General features: G+C 35.3%; 1 protein-coding gene across 2 annotated transcripts; it reads left to right on the forward strand.

The window, feature by feature from the left end:
* Positions 1 to 2,680: 2,680 nt before the first annotated feature.
* Positions 2,681 to 17,021, forward strand: LOC137393728 (ankyrin repeat domain-containing protein 50-like). Of its 2 annotated transcripts, none has more exons than XM_068080403.1 (11): positions 2,681 to 2,796; positions 5,618 to 5,780; positions 5,866 to 5,999; positions 7,259 to 7,415; positions 7,679 to 7,846; positions 9,055 to 9,264; positions 10,212 to 10,422; positions 10,553 to 10,760; positions 11,625 to 11,870; positions 12,837 to 13,013; positions 16,086 to 17,021. In XM_068080403.1, the coding sequence occupies exons 2-11, from the start codon at positions 5,625 to 5,627 to the stop codon at positions 16,363 to 16,365; spliced, it is 1,947 nt and encodes a 648-aa protein (XP_067936504.1). In that variant the 5' UTR covers positions 2,681 to 2,796; positions 5,618 to 5,624; the 3' UTR covers positions 16,366 to 17,021. The 2 variants fall into 2 exon arrangements, with proteins under 2 accessions (XP_067936504.1, XP_067936505.1); XM_068080404.1 differs by having other exon boundaries at positions 16,116 to 17,021.
* The last annotated feature ends 4,352 nt before the right edge of the window (positions 17,022 to 21,373 follow it).

Genomic DNA, 21,373 nt, shown 5'->3' on the forward strand with positions numbered 1-21,373 from the left:
TGTGCTGTTGAAATATCCTTGTCGCCAATTATGTTGTATTCTCTCATATACTAGTTTTTATTAGGATGCTGAACTGGGGGCAAAATGAAATGATAAAAATATATCCCACCTATATAATCAGAGGCGTGATAGCAATTTGGCTTTAACAGCAAACAAGGCATTAGTTTCATAAAAGTGTGTTGAAAAGCTCTATAGCTAAATATAGTAAAATTGTCATTAAAATATATGATTAGTGGTTTGTGTAGTACATTGTAATTTTCTAACAGAAGCTATGTTATTTTCACTGATATAACAAGGTTAGGAGATTATTTTGAGCTCCCGGAAATGGTTGTAAAAATATCAAAACTCATGTTTAATCCTTTCGTAAGTGATGCGACATTAATGTCCCCCGGAGTTTTGAGCAAAGAGAAATTTATGTCGTTTAGGAAATCCCAAAAGCCGTTATCCGTCAGCCGTTTTGTTATTGGCTATTTTTGTTTAGTTCTTCAGATATTCTTTCAGTTTTATATTAGTAAACATAATATTATTGTGTTCGCTATAATAGTGAGTCAAACCTAACAAAAGAACAAAGTCACTATGGTCAAATGGTCACTACGGCAATCAACTACCACCGAGACATCTTCTATCGCGAACTACTACTACGATTAAAACTACTATCGAAACGAAACAATGGCAAGTCAAACGAAACGCCCGCGTCAAAAAATTGCTACTAGAACCAACTACGAGGAACATATTGCTGATTATGTGGTTGAAACTGATGAATCTTGTTCCAGTGAAAGCGATATTGATGCCAATGAATTCGATGTAGAGTCAGAAACCGATAGTGATGAATCTGAACGTGCCGACGGTCATGATCCACGACGATGGTGGGGTTATGCAAAGGTGGCTGCTTCAAAAAATATTAAATGTAGTGATTTCTATGTGTATGAGTTACGTGTATTTTAAATTTTATGTAAATGAAAAAATTTTAAATTTTTAAAAATTTTAAAATTTTCCTGTAAATAAAAAAGTTATGACGTTTTATGTATCCTTATGTACAAATTGCTAGTCGTTTTGCAAATATATTCACTCTGTACACAAAGGTTCAATTACTTAATATACTTGCGAAAGGGTTAAACAATACTTTTGTTTAAACAGGCTAAAAATCATGTAAGGTTGCATTGTACTATTTCCTATCATTGGTCATCACAGTCTATTTTCTATTTTTTCAGCTTCTAGTTTTATAACGACATCTTTGTCTTTGCCACCAGCTTGGAAAGAGTTGACACGTACACAAAACACGAATATTGTGCGTTTTAGTAAATAACATAATTATTAACATAATTAATTAACATCGCGTTTAATAATACATGTAACAATAAACTGAACTCGTGCGACAGCTATCAAACACTATGTGTCTCTGTACATACCGTTGCATATATTATTTTATTTGTTAAATGAGTCCAGGATTATAACTATCTTGTTTTACATTACTTAGGTATTTAATGAGCAGACGGTACAGTACGCGCGCAAACCGGATGCAGTAAGACGATTTGTTTAATATTAAAATAGTTTTGAATAAAATGTAGTTAACATTTATACGAAGCCAATATATTCTACAAACACCACATCTGTACTTGATGCGGATACCATTATCAACGAAAACTCACTAAACATGGGATGAATGGGAAAAATTATACGCATTTATGTATGCAATGATGTCGCTGCAAGCCTGTGTTCGTCGTTTGTAGCATCATTGCAACACAGGTACATAATGTATTTCTACTTATTATGACTACAGCATGCTGATTTTAGAAAGTTTTTTTCATCAGTACCTTAACCGTATAATAGTAATGTATAAACGCAATCCAAGTCATGTATTCTGCAACACTTGCGCAGTCTTGGTAACTAACTACATTTATATGTATATTATCGCTACTATTTATTTATTAAATACTTCTGAGTCAGTTGCTTTTAGACATAAGCAAATATACTTGTAAATATACATTCAAGGACTAGCTCGCTTTTGTCTAAATTGAGGGCGATGACCAGAAAACGATACAAAGGATTTTACATTATTTTGTGCTTGATAGAAATTGTACACATCTCTTCAAACATTTATGATTTGTTAAATTAAGGTTTGTTAAGTTTAATTAAGCGTACAAATATCAAACCCACATTGAAAGAAAACTTGCACTCGCACCTAGCTGGTAAAGGATGTCAAAAAAACAAGGATTAGTAACAAACGATATTTAACACAGACTTCAAAAATAAAACCAATATATTCTCTTGATATTAAATATCTAAAATTATTAACGATATGTTACACAAGTGTTATAAGCAACAGCATGCTGCCCAGCTCACAAAAAGAAACTGACGCAGCGCATTAAGGTTATCTAAGAAAATGTACAGCTACAGCAGGTAGGGGAAACCCCGTGCTGAAAAAAACAGCCAAAAATAATTCCATGAAGGTCGGCGATCAATTTACGGTCGCATCATAGAGGTAGATATGGGGCAGATCAGAGCCATCGAGTGTAACACTGTTACACTGAGTGTTACACTCGATGGCTCTGGGGCAGATGAACTTTATTAATCTACTTCTATAGGCCAATGAACTTAGTCTTAGATGTAGCATAACACCCGCCTTCGCATGTAGCCGAGCCAGTTATTTTCATTTACTCATTATCGCGCAATTATGGACGATTTGTGCTACTATGATTTGCCATACATTCATCTAGCTTAGTCTAACGTTTTTACCACCAGTTCAGCTTTCTAGTTACATAGCAGTTAATTGAAAATTGAGTTTTGATAAGCCAGGTTAATAAGGTAAATTTTTCTCTCACCATGTGTGACACAAAATCAACGCCCATATAAGGTTTACAACACAAATGTAGCAGCATCCTAAGTTAGAGTATTAAAGAATGCTGTTGTGGAAGTCAGTGTTGACTAGCCACTTGCAAATTGGCTTTGCGTACAAGTTGTTTTCATGAAATGAGTAATAGCTCTCATGCACAACTGTAATTGTTGCAAGCAAGGCGACTGGCGAATGAGTGTAGTTCTTTATTACACTAGCTCTATAAGCATGAAAAGACGGAACAATTAGATACAATTCAATACAATCAAGCGTAATCCTGAAATGAGTTCACAAATAATAAAAACTCAATCAGTTACACTTGTAAATATAAGAATGTCAATATATACGTGTACACTAAGCTGCACATAGAAAAGTTAACGTTACCACGCTGTTCTTATTCATGATTAAGAACGTAATTCTTAGTCTTATAGTTTTGTCGCTCGTATTTCGTATTCCTTGCTCTGTGCTCTTTGTTCTCCCCTTTCACCCTGGAGCTCTTTTGCTTATATAGCAAGGGCTGGGTGTTAATCCATGGGCTTTCCACGCAAGCTGGCTTTTAAATTACAGGGGTAATCCGAGAATAGCTGAACACTTATAATAATTAGAAAAGCTCAGCTTGGTAAATCCATCAAAATACATGTACATTGTTATTAATTAATACAAACGCTTCACATGCGTAGTTTTGTGTATTTTATATAAATCAGGATTGGATATAATTTTTAAAAATATATTTTGCTTTGTAACTTTTGTTCTAATTTTTATGGAGTAAGTAACATCATTCTAAATTGGATTGAAAAGTGAAATAGTTTGGATAAGTTTGTCTGATTAACTCCGCTCGTAGATGAGTTAATTAAAAAAACTTTGGCTGTTTTGACTGAATTAATTTGTTCAGTAAAATTATTTATTCTATTAATGATTTTAAAATAAGTTTATATTAGTCAAAAGCAAAACTAGAGCTGGTATAACTTACACTTTTCCATCTCTTTTCCACAAATATTTATGGGCATCAAGTTTCCTTTGCCTTCAGACTCAAGAAACGACTTCATAATACAGTGAAGCTTTTATGAACAGTCTCTTTTTGTTATAAACAATGGCAGAATACGCGCTGCACATAAAATGTGTAAATTTTATGTGCAGCAAGATACTGCAATGCACAGTGACACAATCCAGTTGAAGCAATTATAAGTATGATTATATGTTGCAAAAATGATCTATACGATGAGTTTTTGCGAAAACGATTTGCAGTTTTGAAACCAATATTTTCAGTTAGGAGCTTTTTTTGTAAATGTTAAAGCATGCAGCAAATTAATTGTTGCCATTAAATTAATTGTAATAGTTGTATCTGAAAATCGTAATACAAACAACAACCTAGGGAAAAGGGCAGTTGTTGCAATAACAAAAATGTTTGCAAAAGACGTTTATTGTACACTTACCTTTTCTGTTTTATATATAATAATTTGTGTGCAGTACATTGTACAGTTGTGCGCTATACCACATTATATTAAGTGACTAGAAATCTTTTTATAATGTGTACATTAACATAGATCTAAAATGTAAACCCCCAACACCAATTTAGGTGTACACATGTATGGCATGCGCATCACACAATTGCTGCATTGGCAGTGTTTACCTGCCAACACTGAAAGGACTACCATTGCACACATCACTCACCCTACTATTGGACTATTAAATTTTTATGAAGTTCCACACATGCATGGTATAATAGAAGTGTCCTCTGTCAGACAATAAGTTCACTATATTGGTTACAAATGAGTTATCCCCTAATAAACTCTAGTTCAACTCAATATGTTATGTGCTTACCAGCATAGATACATGATATTGATAGCTTAACAGATGCAAACAGGCACTGTAAAATTATACAACTACTTCTTACGGCTTGTCTCCCTGCTTTGTTGTAAAACAGTTAGAGGTTTGTTTACTTAATTTCATAAGTTACTTTGAAACCAATAACTCGTTTTGATTTTTTATCTGCTGGCTATCTAGTTTGTCAATTTAGTTTATTACGGTACTTTGGCTAACACAATAGCTTTATTTCAAGCTTTTCTGCATGATATTATTTATCTGTCGATAAAAAAGCCAGAATTCCTCATTTGTATAATTGAACTGTTGCCAATGTTCAGTGTATTAGCAACAAAGGTTATCAAATAATAAACCTATTGTTAAAAAAATATGACAACTTGTTATAAGCTTGGTTTGTACTGTATGTACTTTATGCTCAGTATGCCATTATCCATTATATTTCAGAAAAAGATAAATTACTAGTTACTAGTAATTTTATTTGTATTCAAAGATTTTGTTTCCTATTTGTGTATTTGAGCCCATGTCAGCAATATAAACCAATTACTCTCAATCCTGAAAAAAATATTTAATAGATTTATAGCTACTCAATGTATGTTTGACATCAATATACCGTAATACTTGTTAATGAGTATTAAACGATCTGCCTACATACTTCTTAAATAAAATGAAAATTGAAGAGTTGTTTTACAAATCCTCTGTATCTTATGAACCTGTCAAGTAATGAAACCTGCAAAATTTTTATGGAAGATCTTACTCATTTTAGGTACATATTCCGGATGTCTAGATGATTGTACTAGCTGTAGGCTATAGTGTCAAGTTATAAGCTAGCATCACAGTTGAGGAACTTTATTATATTTACTTGTTTCGAAAATGTGGCACAGTTGTTATGTCAGATAAATGTAGTTTTACATGCAGTTTTTGTCAAATTTATCTTAAACTTGATTTTGATGTAAAAATGTCTAGGAAGTTCATGGTGTATGAAGTCATGATTCCTCCTCCTCCTCCGCCACCTACTCCTAGTTCTACCAAGACCTTTTTTCATACTCCAGGGGATTCCACTAGGAACAATCTTACTTCCTCACATCTCATTGATGCAATCAAGGCAGGGAATACCTCTAAGGTTGAGGTGAGTAACTCACAGTTGTCTCAGCAGGTTCTCCAATCAAATTTTTTCTCTACTTCGCAGCTGTTTTCCATCTGTCCTTATATAGGAGTTATTGAGTGCGGGTGAAGATATAAACCAGGCAACCATATTTGGGACTCCACTAAGCGTAGCAGTGAGAGAAGGCAATCTAGAGCTGGTCAAGTTGCTTACATCACTCACGTCGTGTCAGATTAACTCAACGTAAGTGTTGATGAGGATTCTATTACATAATATTTATGTGTTTGTTTTTCTTTGATTAGAGTGATGAGGTGCCTTTATTAAACTTGGCTTTTTATTTTGGTTCAGTAACTGTGGTGTTATTGATTTGTGTCGACAACTTTTTTTCTCATCACTTTCACTTGGCATTTCACATTCACTTCATGATTACTAGGTAATTTTATGTCAAGTCAATTGTAGCGCACATCTTCAATGGTAGCGTACATCTTCATGGTAGTGTACATCTTCAATGGTAGCATACATCTTCAATGGTAGTGTACATCTTCATGGTAGTGTACATCTTCAATGGTAGCATACATCTTCAATGGTAGCATACATCTTCATGGTAGCGTACATCTTCAATGGTAGCGTACATATTCAATGGTAGCGTACATCTTCAATGTCAATTTTAATTTATTTCACTTTTTTACTCAGGAAGGTGTAGAAAAAAAAATTGTATGTGTCTGAAATATAGTAGAACAAAAATTTATCATTATTCTAGTAATATAGTAATGATATAGCTATAGTAATTACTATAGTTAGGTCTTGGTCAATCTGTTTAAAACTCGGGTTAAAAATTAGGATAAAACATCACTGTCAACGAGACTCGAACTCATGACATTTAGCTTGGTAAACTGGCACTCTTACTGCGCAAATCAGCCGCTTTTTTGAGTTTTTGAATGGTCATGCAGCTTCTTATTATTTGTGCTTTATCGACACACCTGACCAACTCTTTTGGGACACCAGACTACCAGGATACTAGTACATGTATATACAATAGAGATACCCATATACATGTACATTTTTTTCTCAGAGAAAATGGTTTTTTAAGGCTACCTATAAGATTTTCATTATTCAAATAGAATGTGAGAGCTTGCACTAATTTGATGCTTTACATTACATGGAACTTTTTTACATAATTCAAATCAAAATCGTTACATAAATTTTTATGTTAATTGGAATTTGCATTATAAAAGGTATACGCTTTAGGAGCGTCTAACATATTGCTATTTCTAAATATAAACCTTCATATGATTAGATGCAATAGCGATAGGATTACGTTAGCATCTGCAATGTTTGCATCGGTTAAGCTATTTCATTTCTGTTACACACATTTGCAGCTAGCACATTGTCAAATGAGTTCTCCATATATTTGTTTGCTTCCTAGGCTTGGGTGAGGCATTTCTTTCCAAAGACATCACGTTTTAGTTGCCTCTTCATATCTTGATTATGGTGAATTGCAGAGACTATGATGGTGAAACAGCATTTTCTCTGTCATTGAGGAAGCCATTTTATGATATTAGTCTTTACCTGATATCTAAAGGTTGTGCTCTTGATCGACTGGACCCTGTGAGCAACATATCTTATCTCGCCACTGCTGTTGAACAGAAGAACATCCAGGTGTTTAGTATTCTTATATTGCTTTAGTATACTAGGACAAGGATAATTAGACAAACCAGAGATTCATCAGTTGTATAAATCTGGTTGGAAATGTTTAGTGTTTCAGGAGGTATTGCAATCATTTCCCGTCGTTGCAAAAATTTGTTACAATACCGACCTGCAGGTTTAGACCTTTTTTAATTATTTCGCGCTACAGGTAGTGGTAAATATTTTTTCATCAGGCAATTACTCGTTATAAATTCCCTATTGCTTATCATGTGCAGGTGGTGAACAGCATGTTGGCTCACAGGTGCCAAGTGGACATAAGAGACAGCAGCAACCTCACACCACTTGCTCACGCCTGTCTACTACCAGAAAGAGAGTTTGCCACAGCTGAAGATCGACAGCTCAAGGCAGAGCTAATTAAAATTCTGTACAAATCTGGTGCTGATGTACGTGAGATTCTTGAGCGGCTAGTCTTATGAGCGTCTAGAGATTTTGTCGAGCTCACAGTGGTATTTCAAAGCGGTTGTATTGCTTTGTGAATGCTTTTGTAGCATTCTCTCGCAAGCTGGTCAAGTTGATGCGTAAATCATATCAAAATCATATCAACTACTTTAGTTGTTTTTAAGGTTCTAAAACTTTTGAATGTCTGTTAATTTCTGTTTGATGAGAAGTTATAGCCACGCGCTTCGAGATGGCCATACCTTGTACTTAATGACAGTTTTTATTGCGGTTACGAGCAGTTAGCATCTGTTTTTTAGATCCATCTGTATTCCCATGATATCAACAACTAGCTAACAAACACAGATGCTAAGTGCTCGTAACCGCAATAAAAAGTGTCATTAGGTACAAGGTATGGCCATCTCGAAGCAGGTGGCTATAACTTCTCATCAAACAGAAATTAACAGACATTCAAAGGTTTTAGAACTGCTATCTTACATGTTTCTTGAGGCTAACTTTTGTTGGATGCAGGTTTCGTGAACCAAAATATTAATTCTTTTGACTGGTTTAAAAGTAGTTTGTTGCTTATAATAGTCGTTAATAGTAGTTGTTTTTGTTGATATTTCCTGCTCTCAAATCAACGTAGAAGTAGATATTGTTAGCAGATGTAAGAAAAATATTTTCTTCTTCGTTGAAAGTACATTTTTGGTATTTATAGTGAATCCACATTAGTTTGTTCGTGTAAATAATTTGGCTAGTGTCCAATTTACGAACTTCATATTTCTTCAACTCACGCTATTAAAGCACACTACTGTCGATGTGTATGTGTCTGCCATAGATATACATGTAGTAAGGGTTTATTATATCTATGGTAAGGGTTTATTATATCTATGTGTCTACCATAGATATACATGTACATGTAGTAAGGGTTTACCATAGATATAGTAAGGGTTTATTATATCTATGTGTCTACCATAGATATACATGTAGTAAGGGTTTATTATATCTATGTGTCCACCATAGATATAGTAAGGGTTTATTATATCTATGTGTCTACCATAGATATACATGTAGTAAGGGTTTATTATATCTATGTGTCTACCATAGATATAATAAGGGTTTATTATATCTATGGTAGACACCATAGATATGGTAAGGGTTTATTATATCTATGTGTCTGTATGAAATAGTAAACAATGATAAGTAAATATTTCAGGTAAATGTCATGGTGGGCCCTTTGTCCAATGGTCACCTTCTCCACCAACTCACTTTGGCCCATTGTTGCCATGCTACGAGCATCCTTCTGGAGCTGGACAAGGAATCTTCATCTGATGATCGCAAACTGGACATCAACAAGCAGAATCCGGTAGAGAGAAACACTGCTCTCAATCTGGCTGTGGCCATTTGTGATAAGGACATCGTAGAGGTACGTGAGTTTTTTTTCATTTCATACTGCAGATTCATATATGCAGCCTGTGCATGGTTATATTTAAGACTATATTGTCAAATTTATTAATGTTCGCTTTTTCACAAGGATACAAATAGACATAACAGAGGCTTTTTATAAAAATTCAGATTTAAGGTCAAGTTATAATAAAACCCTTTTTTCTTGTTTTTTATTTTATCAGTTTGGTTTTCCACGTAATTTAGGTTTTTACATTTAATTTTTTCTACGCAGTTTTCGATAAACATTTTTTAATGCTATGTTACTTAAATGCTTAATGCTAACTCACTTAATGCTTTTTACTTGAAGCACTTATTGTTTTGAGCTATGGAACGAATTAAACAAATGCAATGTATTTTTGTTATAGTATTTGCTCCAATTTTGAGGATTTTGACCTATGAAGCAAATATAAGGGCAGATTATTTTCAAATGTCAAGCGTTGACTGCAACATTCCTTAGTTATGGCTGTTTGTATTTGCAACTCTGAGCATCTTGTGTCATACCTCATAGGCTTTATTCATCAGCTCTATCGCTCTCCTTGAAAATTGTCAGTAGTTTAATAAGATTACTTTCAGTACACATATTCCTTGCATATTCTTAAAAATCAATGCCTAATTTCTTTGTATTTATTCGTTGCATCATCACATACTTTCCCTGTAAAATAAACAAACTGTTTAATGTGATTGTTCATAACAGACAAGTAAAATTCATTTGATTAAATGCTGTATCAAGGTGCAGCGTTAACAAGGAATCAGTTGGAGAATTATTGCTTTGGTCTGATCTTCAAGGTCTATAACTTGGACATCATGAAAAGCGGTTGACTTAGTCACTTTATTAAAGTGATTGTGTTGCAGATGGGTAGTAGGAAGCTTACTCACATGCTTAGAGAAGTTCACATCTTGTACTATTCGCTTGTATTACTATTGTAGCTGTTGCTGAGCTATGGCGCTAAATCAGACATAGGAAATGTGTTTTGCGATACACCCTTGAGCAAGGCCATCAATGATAGACTTTATGATCAATCTGAGATCATTCAACTGCTACTCGATTACGGGGCTGACCCTAACTTTGAGGAAACCATATCTCGGAGCCATCGTCGGAAGGGTCCTTGCAAGCCCTTATTCGCTGCTATAGAAAACGGTAGTAAGCTGTGTCTATTCAGTTGAGAAATTGCTTATCAGGCATATCAGTTTCACGCCTCCTTTGTGTAAATCACACTTCTCCTTATCAGGTAGAGTCAATCTGTAACTTCCTCCTCAAATGTTCACAGGGAACAAAGATATGCTTGAGCTGTTGATCAAGTATGGCGCTGAGTTGTCATCTCTTGACCATGCCGGCCGCTGTCCCATCATGCCTTGTCTTTCCAATGGACTCTCAATTGGTTTGTTGCACTATGTGGTGGATGCAATGGATGAGCAGCATATCAGTTATGACATCAGCTCTTGGCAATACCTTCATGCTGCCTTCCCCTGGACTAGGTATGTCAGGTGTCACCTTATCTATTCCACAGACTAAACCAATAAGTGTGCTGTGATGTAAAGTTTTAGAATTAGCACCATTAACATAGCCTGTGTATGTATGGCACGTTGACACACCTATCATACGATATGCCTTTTCAAGTGCTCTTTATTTGCAGTGTGCCATGTATATAGGTTAGATGGTTATAAGTTACATTGCTATAGGTGACATGGCTATATCAGACATTGCTATAGTGGAAATTGCTATTACAGTGGACATGGCTATAGTGAACATTGCTATTGTAGTGGACATAGTTATATTGGACATTGTTATAGTGGACATTGCTATAGTGGCCATTGCTATTATAGTGGACATTCCTATTATAGTGGCCATTCCTATAGTGGACATTGCTATAGTGGACATTGCTATAGGTGACATGGCTATTTTCAACGCATCGCTACGTTGTACGTTCATCAAGTCCTATTCTATTACGTTGTGTAAGTGAACATATGAAGGGTTTAGTCATAATGAACCACATATTTTGATAAAGCTACTATTAGTTGTTGACGACTTACTATATTTATGGACACAATAAGTCATTGTATTAATCAGGTTGACGTATATTAAGTTTAATAATAGCTCACTAGCCCTATAACTAGTGTTTTAGATAACTCTCTGGGGTTTGATATAGCCGGACTTGCCTCTACTTCCATCAAACTAATAATTTCCATCTAGCTGATGATAGTTTGAATTTTTACAAACTTTTTTTGTAAAAATAGAAACACCCGCATCGTTCCCTCAGCTACAAGTTGATTTATAGAACGGTGTATACTAGTTATATTGTCATGTTTTCTTGTATTAGTAGTTGGTTCCTCCTGTTTCAGGCACCTCCAGTACTTGATTGACAGAGGGTTAGATATCAATGTGAGGAGTGAGCAAGGCCATAAAATCCTTCACACAAATGCGGTCAAGTTTTACCCAGCCAGCTTTGAGGTGCTCCTTAAAAATGGTCTTGACCCTGATTCGCTGTCAGGAGATGGTAACACTATGCTTGCTTCTTGCGCTGGTCTCAGCAAGTACTGGGAGGCGATACGGCTGCTCATGCAGTACGGAGCTGATATTAATCGAGTGTAGGTAAACATATTCCTATCTAAGGAGTTACTGATAGGCTGTGCCTTAAAACTTAGAAAAGGTTTTATCATAAAGGTATGAGGGAACTTTGATGCTGCAAAGAACTAGTCATAGAGTTATTTGTTGTGATGCTTTTGCGAAATGCCCTTTAGCACAGCTATGAATGATTGGCTCTATTATCATTGAACTGCTACCCGACTATAGGTCTGACCTTAACCTTGAGCAAAAACTATCCCAAAGCCAACACCGGAAGGACCCCCTGCTGTAGAAAGGTGTAATAATCATGTATTTCCAGTCACTAGGCCATCTTATCATACTTATCAATATTACACCTCCCATATGCTATTGAGATTTCTCATTATCTCTCGAACAGTATTTGAATTGGGTTGCAGGGTGTCTGTATTTCCAGTCAAAGGTGCTGTTGTGTTTTGTATTAGGAAATGTTTAGTTAAACCCTTTTATTCTCAAATGATTTTAAATAGGATGCTGCAAAGATATTTGGTTTTGTTTGACACAGAATTTTTGAAATTTGTCTGTTTGTTGTGGCGTGATGACACTCGTGGACAGTAATTGATGACTCGTGGACAGTAATTGATGACTCGTGGACAGTAATTGATGACTCGTGGACAGTAATTGATGCGGACCCAAAATTGAATGAATTTGTTGAATATTGTTCTGGCTGGAAGGCTATCAAGTTCTCATTAATAAACAGAAAATATTAAGGCTTTCATCTCAAGCCTGCCATAGATTTTTCCATAATTTACTATTGTACAAGATTGCAGTTATTTAGAAGTAGTTAGCAGTTGGACATCACATACGGTTATCTTCGAATATAATAACGACAGTATTAGTAAAAATTAAGGTGGCTCTCAAGTTTGAGATGAATTTTAGAGATGACTAACAGGCCTCTCTATCTAATGCGAGATCGTTTAATGCAAAAAGTTCATGTTTCGCTAACCTTACAGTTACGTCTCTGATAATGAGGACGAGAAGTTGTCACCCCTTCAAAGAGCTTTTATATCTGCCTTTGAAGAGGATGTAGAAACAGTCGGCTGCACTGCTCAGTTTATTTATTTACTCAACTGTGGAGCCTCTTTAAGTCGGCAGACAGCTTTATGGAGGGATTCCTTGGTAGCTGATAGGTTGGTGGTTTTTTCTTTGATTTCTTGATTAATTTATTGAATTCTTGCATATTAAACGCTACATTCTCTGCTAACATTAGCTTAAGCGTCAAACTTCATACATTTATTTCATGGTTTTTTTTAAAGTAAAAACATTTGAATAGTTTACCAGTATCTATAGCCATATTAACAAAAATGTTATCTTTAAAAATACAAATTTAATAATGCATAAAAATTTAAACAAACTTGCATGTTTTACTGTAAAAATGTTGTAATGTTTTCATATTGTGAAAGGAATCGCTGTTTGCTCCCTTTTCCTTACTCTTATATCACTTGTCATTGCGTTTAGAGCTGTGTAATAGATCACGCTTGGAGACCCAAAATGGCTTGTAGTAAGCTGACAGGCCTACAGCCGTTGGTTAGCACATTCGGTTTCTCGTAAGGCAGGAAGTCCTGTCATATAAATTTATTCTTATACTAGGCTGGAATGGTTTTCTCTAGACTTTAGTAATTTGATAACCTAGCAGAAATAATTTGTCAAGAAGTTTCACCAATGTGTATTTATTTCGGAGGTTGTCCGCTTTTAGGAATGACAACTTTGCGTTGTAGCGAGATTACTGAACTACTTGTGTACAAAATGTTAGTAAAAAAGGGTTTTTATTACCTTCATTGTCTTCCTGGTGTTTCAACTAGTAATGATCACGGTTTCTTGGCAGCCCGACAATGGCACGTTATATTTTTTTTCTAGGTAATTGCACGGCATGGCACGGGTAATAAAAAATTAGTTTTTGTACAGCAAATTTATTTTTAATCACCATATACCATTATAACTTAAAATGAAGGTGTTTGTTTATTTTGTGTGTTATAAGTTTGACTAAGTTCATGCTGTATATATGTACATATATTTATAACATTGTGGGTAAGTCTGCACACTGTATATATATACATATATTTATAACATTGTGGGTAAGTCTGCACACTGTATATATGTACATATATTTATAACATTGTGGGTAAGTCTGCACACTGTATATATGTACATATATTTATAACATTGTGGGTAAGTCTGCACACTGTATATATATACATATATTTATAACATTGTGGGTAAGTCTGCGCACTGTATATATATACATATATTTATAACATTGTGGGTAAGTCTGCGCACTGTATATATATACATATATTTATAACATTGTGGGTAAGTCTGCGCACATACTTTTCTTTAAGTAAAATTTTTCTCAGTATGTTAGTTCAAGCGTGTTAGATGATGCGCAGGTATTTTAATCAATCCTCGTTAAAGATAGGCAGGTGTATCAAGTATGTGCACAAATATTCCGTAGTACATGTGGTGCCTGTCTCCAGAACTGGAGTTTCCAGGTTCAATTCTATTGCAAAGCGGTTTTTTTCTAAAACTTTTCTAAAGACAGACGACCGACAAACAACCACTGTGATTTATATATACATGTTTATAGCTAGTCTTTTGACATGTATAAGGTTTTTTGTGAACAACGATGACCAATATCTTAAAGACTATTTAAAACTGTCTGAAATTGAAAATTGCCATTCCCTTTCAGTTTTAAATGGTATGTTAGGCTCTTTTATAAACGTACGTGTCTGCCTTTGTCTCTTATGCAAGACACCTACAAAACCAAAGCTCACAGCAAAAACTTGTACTTTATTTATAACTGTACAAATGCCCAGCATTGCACAGGTATTAAAAAACTGCTTATAGACAATGGCGGGTAATGTAGTTGCCTGCCACTTGCCATTAGCCTGGCACATTGCCAATGGCTAATTTGAGTATGTTAGTACATATTCGCATTGCTAAACTTAGTAATAAGAGCCGTAAGAGCAAGCTTTTGTGACATTGCACATAACGCAGAGTCGCTACGCGTATTGTAACCCAGATAGTGACTCATATTGCCCAATAAAACTGTTCCATTTCGGGTAGCTCAATAGGCTGGGTTATCACCTGGTGGATGGGAGGTTTCGAGGTCAAATCTACTGCAATGGGGATTTTTCATTGAAAGTTACTAATCGCTGTAGCTGGACAGACTGAATGACTGAAGACAAGCTTTAAGATTTATATATACATGTATATACATGTAGATTGCTTGGTTTTCGTCAGCATTGTATAAATTTAGAAATTAATCAGGTTACTTCTGAGCCATAAGATTTGTAGGCCTCTATTAACTCATATTTGTGTTCTAGTAATTGATGGTTAATGAAACAATAAACTTGGAGCGGTACTGGGAAATTCTCAAATTGTCACCCATGGTTTCTTTTCTAAAATAAAACTAAATATCCATCTATCATTATGGTAGTTGTGTAGCCACGTGTGCATTTAATTTGTTCGTTGTGTTAATAAACTTGTTTGTAAGGTGATGATCTCAAACTGATTCATCGCAATATAGATTTGTCTCTAAATTTGTCTTGAAATTTTGATAAATATATTATATTCTATCTATATAAAATAATTCTAAAACAGCATTAATATTTGTTCTCAAGATTCATCCTAGGTTATCTATAAGAGGCTTCTGGTTAGTTATGATCGGTTTTTGCAACTCACTAATATGCCAGAGCAAACTGCCGGAGTTTTAGCATTTTTTAGAAGGCATCATAATGATAATTTACATTGCGTTATTATGGCTGTTGTTGGTCTGATACAACAAAAGCAGCTGATGCTCAATACAATTTTTTATTTGTATTACCAATAATTTAATTGTTTAATTCGTCTGAGTCATGCCTTTACTTATTTTTCTACATGTAGATCTTTTTCAATGTTACTGATAAATACTGCAGGGTAGCCATCATGTTACTGATAACTACTGCAGGGTAGCCATCATGTTACTGATAACTACTGCAGGGTAGCCATCATGTTACTGATAACTACTGCAGGGTAGCCATCATGTTACTGATAACTACTGCAGGGTAGCCATCATGTTACTGATAACTACTGCAGGGTAGCCATCATGTTACTGATAACTACTGCAGGGTAGCCATCATGTTACTGATAACTGCTGCAGGGTAGCCATCATGTTACTGATAACTACTGCAGGGTAGCCATCATGTTACTGATAACTACTGCAGGGTAGCCATCACAGTATCTGAAGAGGATAGTGACTCTGACTCTAGTCTTTCTATGGCGGATGGACTCTCAGACTACAGGAGGCGTCTTCTGGCTGATATTGAGTCAGCATTTGCTCCTCTACCACTCACCATGTGCTGTCGTAATGTCATTAGATCAACAATTCTCGTAGCAGTTTCTCCTGGAAAAGTGAAAGAATCAATATATTCTCTGCAACTACCAACATCCATGAAGGACTTTGTAGCATTTATTAATGTTCCAACTTCTGACATCGTACGCTAAATGTCTGGCTTTCAGGAATGATCGATTTTTACTGCGAGCCAACCTCGCTTAATGTCTTTGCTTTCATCCCTCCTTTTTTACACCCTCATTAAATATGGTTTTTTAGTTTATACAATTCAGTACTTCTATTTTGCATGACAGAATGAGTGTTGATACTGGAAGCTCAAAACCTGTGAGAGAATATCTATGAAAATTTTTCACCCAACTAATTGCATAAGCTATTGCTGTTTAGCTTTTTTGTTGCATTCACCCTTGATTGTGGATTGCGGCTCTTATGTAAATTAGGTTCACAAAGAGATTAAAAACGAGGTGAGAAAACTTCTCATATCATTAAAACAATGTATCTCAATGTTTTTGTAGCATTTGGCAGTTTTCTGCTATCTCTCCCAATTCTATATTGCAATTATTTTTTATTATATTGAAGTTAAGTGAAAGGTTTGCTGTGGGTTGTGCAGTTTGACAATCTCTTGAAATAACTCTATTTACCATGTATTACTCTAAGCATATTCATCATGAAGTGTAAAGCATTAATACAAGCCAGAACTGTTTTACTTGGCAAGTGTTCATGCATGTTATTGGTAATGCTAATAGTTATTGCTTGGTCATCTGGCTTTTTGTCTCATGAGTGGTGCTAATCTTTGAATATATATTTTGCAAAACAATTCGTATTCCTATGCTTTATTCCGCATTCATGCATTTTACTACAGCTACACCCATTCAGGGATTATACCAGTAGTGTAGTTCAATTAGCTGTTATCTTCTCCTGCTTTCTCCAGCGCGCATTAAAGTTCCCTCAAATATGTCACACTAACCCATCAATTCCACTTGCTAGCATCTATGTGTGAAGATGACATATTTTAACCAACAAGAAATAAGCATTGCTTTTAAATCAGATGTACCCTCACCCTTTGCGGTGAATATTTTACTCATCGTCAAATTCGGTGTTGAATATTTACTGTAATAACTTTTCGGTGATAATCTTTCTTTACCAGAGAAGAACTTGCCAATCTTAAGGTGAACCAAGAACTTGAGGTGAGACATCTGTCTAATCGGTTTCCCATCACTACTATTTTAACGTCCATAGAAATGTTGAAATATGATTATAGGAAGCATTCATTTCGATGAAAAAAGAATTGAAACGTATAAAGGTTGTCTTAATATGCTATAAAGACTAGCAATGTGATTACGCTTAGTAATGCTCGATGGTTAGCTATAGAAATATTCTTTTGCAAAGACCAAACTGCTTCTGATTATATGTGTTATACTTACTTGGTTTAACGACAATGTATAGCAACCACATGTGTTTAACATCACATGCCTGCTACAGTTTTTCACGACAGTAGCAAAACATACATACATGTATGTACGGCTATGTTCATATGACCACTAAAAGATTTGTAATTTTTCAAAAAGTGCTTGAAAATAAAAGTCGCATGACAGTTTGTTTGTTTGCTGGCTATAGGCTCTTTAGAACAAATAAACATGAAGGTCATGTGTCACTTAAACAGTTGCCTAGCAACAACTAAAGCTGAACTTTATTATGCAAAACTAAAAAACATGAAGTACGTATATTAAATAGTTCAGAAATTCCATGACCGCATTCATAAAATGTGTATGCATACAGTTTGGATATTGGTGAATTTACAAAATATAGTGAGCCTAGTATAAAATTAATTACTGTCAATTTAGGTTTCGTCCAGTTAAAAATTGATAGTGTGGCTTTATGAAAATGACTCCGACTTTTTATACACAAGTGATTGACATCAACTAGCTGGCAAGAGAGAAAAGGAGCACAACTCCCTCTATAGGAATCGCACAGTTGCTCATCCTCTATGCTGTAGCCAAGCTATTAATAGATGCAGGACATATAGAGTTCAAACCAATATAAGTCTAATAGAGAGGGATAAGGACGATTCCCCAACACGTTTCATAGCAACCACTGGTCTGTGTCAGTCTGTGTACGACTGGAATATTGAATAGTCTTTGACCCCATCTGTACTCTTCTGCTTCTTATGCATCTGCATATCAGTCATGCTTGATCAACTCACCTCTATCACGATTACCATGTCCATCTAGTTTCTCCTAGCAACTATTACATCATATAAGTGGGGGTCCTCCCATGTTTTGTGACGATTCTGACGACCCGACGACAGGGATATTTAAAAAGTGACAGACGAGACGACCATTTACCAATGTAGGTGACGAGGATTGCGTAAATAGGATTACTAAAGGTACGGCTGCACGTAACGAATTTTTCGTTGGTTCGGAGTTCTGGCCGAAATCACGAAAAACGCAGAATTAATCGGTCAAAATTCACAGAATTATTTGAGCTGTGCATGCCCACCGAGTTCGTCGACGAACGCTTTTAACAGATTAAACAAATTATTAGCGAGCACGATTCTAGCGGCCTTAGTAATTAGTATAGTCCAAGACATGTACCGTGACACACAATAAAAATACGAAAGCATTTGAACATAGAACACACGATAAAACTATCTAAGTCGCGCTATTATTAGTTAGCAAACACGACTTTAGCAAATTTTAAGATATATGTAGTCCGAAAACATAATGCGACACACAAGAAAATTATTACAGAAAGTTATCATAGTAAATACGATGCAACTGACTTGTTTGCGCTAGAAATGTCGACATTCTCTACCACAAAACTTTTGCTGCTAAAAAGGAAAAATAATTAAAAAAATAAACAAATTGTAGCTATAGCGTCCAAACAATAAATACATTCAATAACGCAATCTAAGCAGTTGCATCGTGTGTACTATGTTGATTTGCACTTATACTTTTACTTTCGTGTGTCATTATACGTCTCTTGGACTATACTAATTGCAAAAGCTGCTGAGATCGTGCTCGCTAGCACGATTCTAGCAGCACAGAATAATTCTGTGTGTTTCAATCATTTCGTGATTTTGGTTAGAACCAACGGAAATTTTGTTACGTGTTGCCGTACCGTTACTAACTTATTATTTGTTCATAAATCACCACGGTCAACCGAAACTTCACTAGTTTTGGTTTGAAGCATCTGGCCCAGCATTTATAGACTGCCAAATAATTAAAGCAATGAAATGCCACGACATTGACAGCAAATCAGTTTCCAAGTCTGTGACTGACAGTGATTATTAAAGGCAATCTCGGTCTATTTTCAGTACAAGAAATATAGATCTAAAAACCTAAGACGGCTGTCACTCTTCGCGGAGTAATCAGCAACGCTCCCAAACATCACTAATATGTTTGTGAAGGTCGCTGGTTGAGCCATGCTTTTGGTTAGCAGAAGTTCAAACTGAGCGTGTTTCAGATTTTTAACGCAACCCAGTGCCACCAGTATAGATATTTGTATTAAAATAACGAATGTGAAGAAAGAGGTTGTTTTGGTTACCAATTTGAAAAAGGTGACAGTGATTTTAAAAGTGACGACAGTGATTTTAAAAGTGACGACAGTGATTTTAAAAGTGACTATTCTGACGACAGCTTTGTGTGGTAGGACCCCCATAAGTCAACTACCTTGGCCAGTGGCCTGATGCACAGAAATGTGTTAACATCTCACAGCTCAGGTTTTGAAAGAGTTCCTCTAAAGTAATAAAGCAACCTCCTTCTATTTTGACACTGACTATTCTTTCATGTAGGCCTATTATCTATTATCGATGTGTTTTCAATCGTGCAATATTATAGTTTTTTTTTTAATTGTTATACCTTATTGAATCATAACGTATCATATTGTAAATGATTATTGTACTACATTAAACCATACGTTGTTATAGATCAAAGATGGTAGTATTTTAAAAGTTTATAACCAAGTTTAAAGCAGTGTTTTAGAGGCAAACCAGAGTAGTATTAATTTGAACAAAAGGTTTTCGCTTCATGTTACAAGAATAAAAAAAACAAATTGTTTAAATTTTGCTAATCATCTTATATGCCTAGTTATTCATGGATTACGCAAAACAGACTGAACTCTGTAAATAATAAAACATTGACAAGTTTTTCGGTAAATGCAATCATCTAAGCATATTATTGTCCTTTCTCTCCTATCCTTCCATTGAGATTGAGAGCAAAACTGAATTATGGGTAATGCTAATCCAATCATAGAGATAATAGACTGAAAGTTAGCCTGTCTTTAGCTTCAGTAATGGTAATTGTTAAGAGATCCTTCAATACATTTCCTTTCTGGATTTACGTTCTCTGAATGTAAGTTATTGATTTCATTGCATTTGAACAATTTGCCGTTAATTGCAAATTAACTAATTTTTTGCTAGTCAAATCTAGCAGCTAATCCTATCAAACCTTCAGAAAGTTAGACCATGTTTAACGTGACATCACTTTTATGCTTGACTGCATTCAATAAATCATTGGAGAGGTGGAAGGCTCCATCCTCTGTCAAATGTGGTAACCCACTGGTAATTAGATTGTGCATACCATAGCCTGTTGGTATTATGAGATTCACCCTGTTTAGTATATGCCGTGGCTACACAGTTCTTACTTATCTAAGCTTATTTTGCATTGACTACGAAATAGCTGACACTGAGGATAGCGAATGAACTACATGTAGGTTGAATTTGGTCCGAAGTGTACAACAAGCTTTCTCTATTTAGTTATATAGTCCTAATAATCTAGTGCCTACATCCATGTAAATCGCTGCACATCCAGTATTTGTTGTACCGTAAGTACTTAAATAGTGCTAAGAAACATTCAAAGTCCCATTAAAACAGGTGGTTCTTCATTCTTTTATTGTTCATAGGTCTATTTGCTACGAGTGCTTAGCAATCGTTATAGTGATCGCTATAGCAATCGTTATAGCAATCATTATAGCAATCACTAGGAGTTGTAGCAATTACCGCAGAAGTTGTGGCTACTCTTTGGAATTAGGGGTGATATCTTACCTTTGAGATCGCAATATCGATCTCAAAGTTAAAATTAGTTCCACTCCGAAAGCAAGGAGCCTATAGTTGAAACTGCGTCGAGTCGCTATGCCACTCAAAAAATCCTGTTGGAGCATGTT

This window comes from Watersipora subatra, chromosome 4, assembly GCF_963576615.1.
Source record: "Watersipora subatra chromosome 4, tzWatSuba1.1, whole genome shotgun sequence".
NCBI lineage: Eukaryota > Metazoa > Bryozoa > Gymnolaemata > Cheilostomatida > Watersiporidae > Watersipora > Watersipora subatra.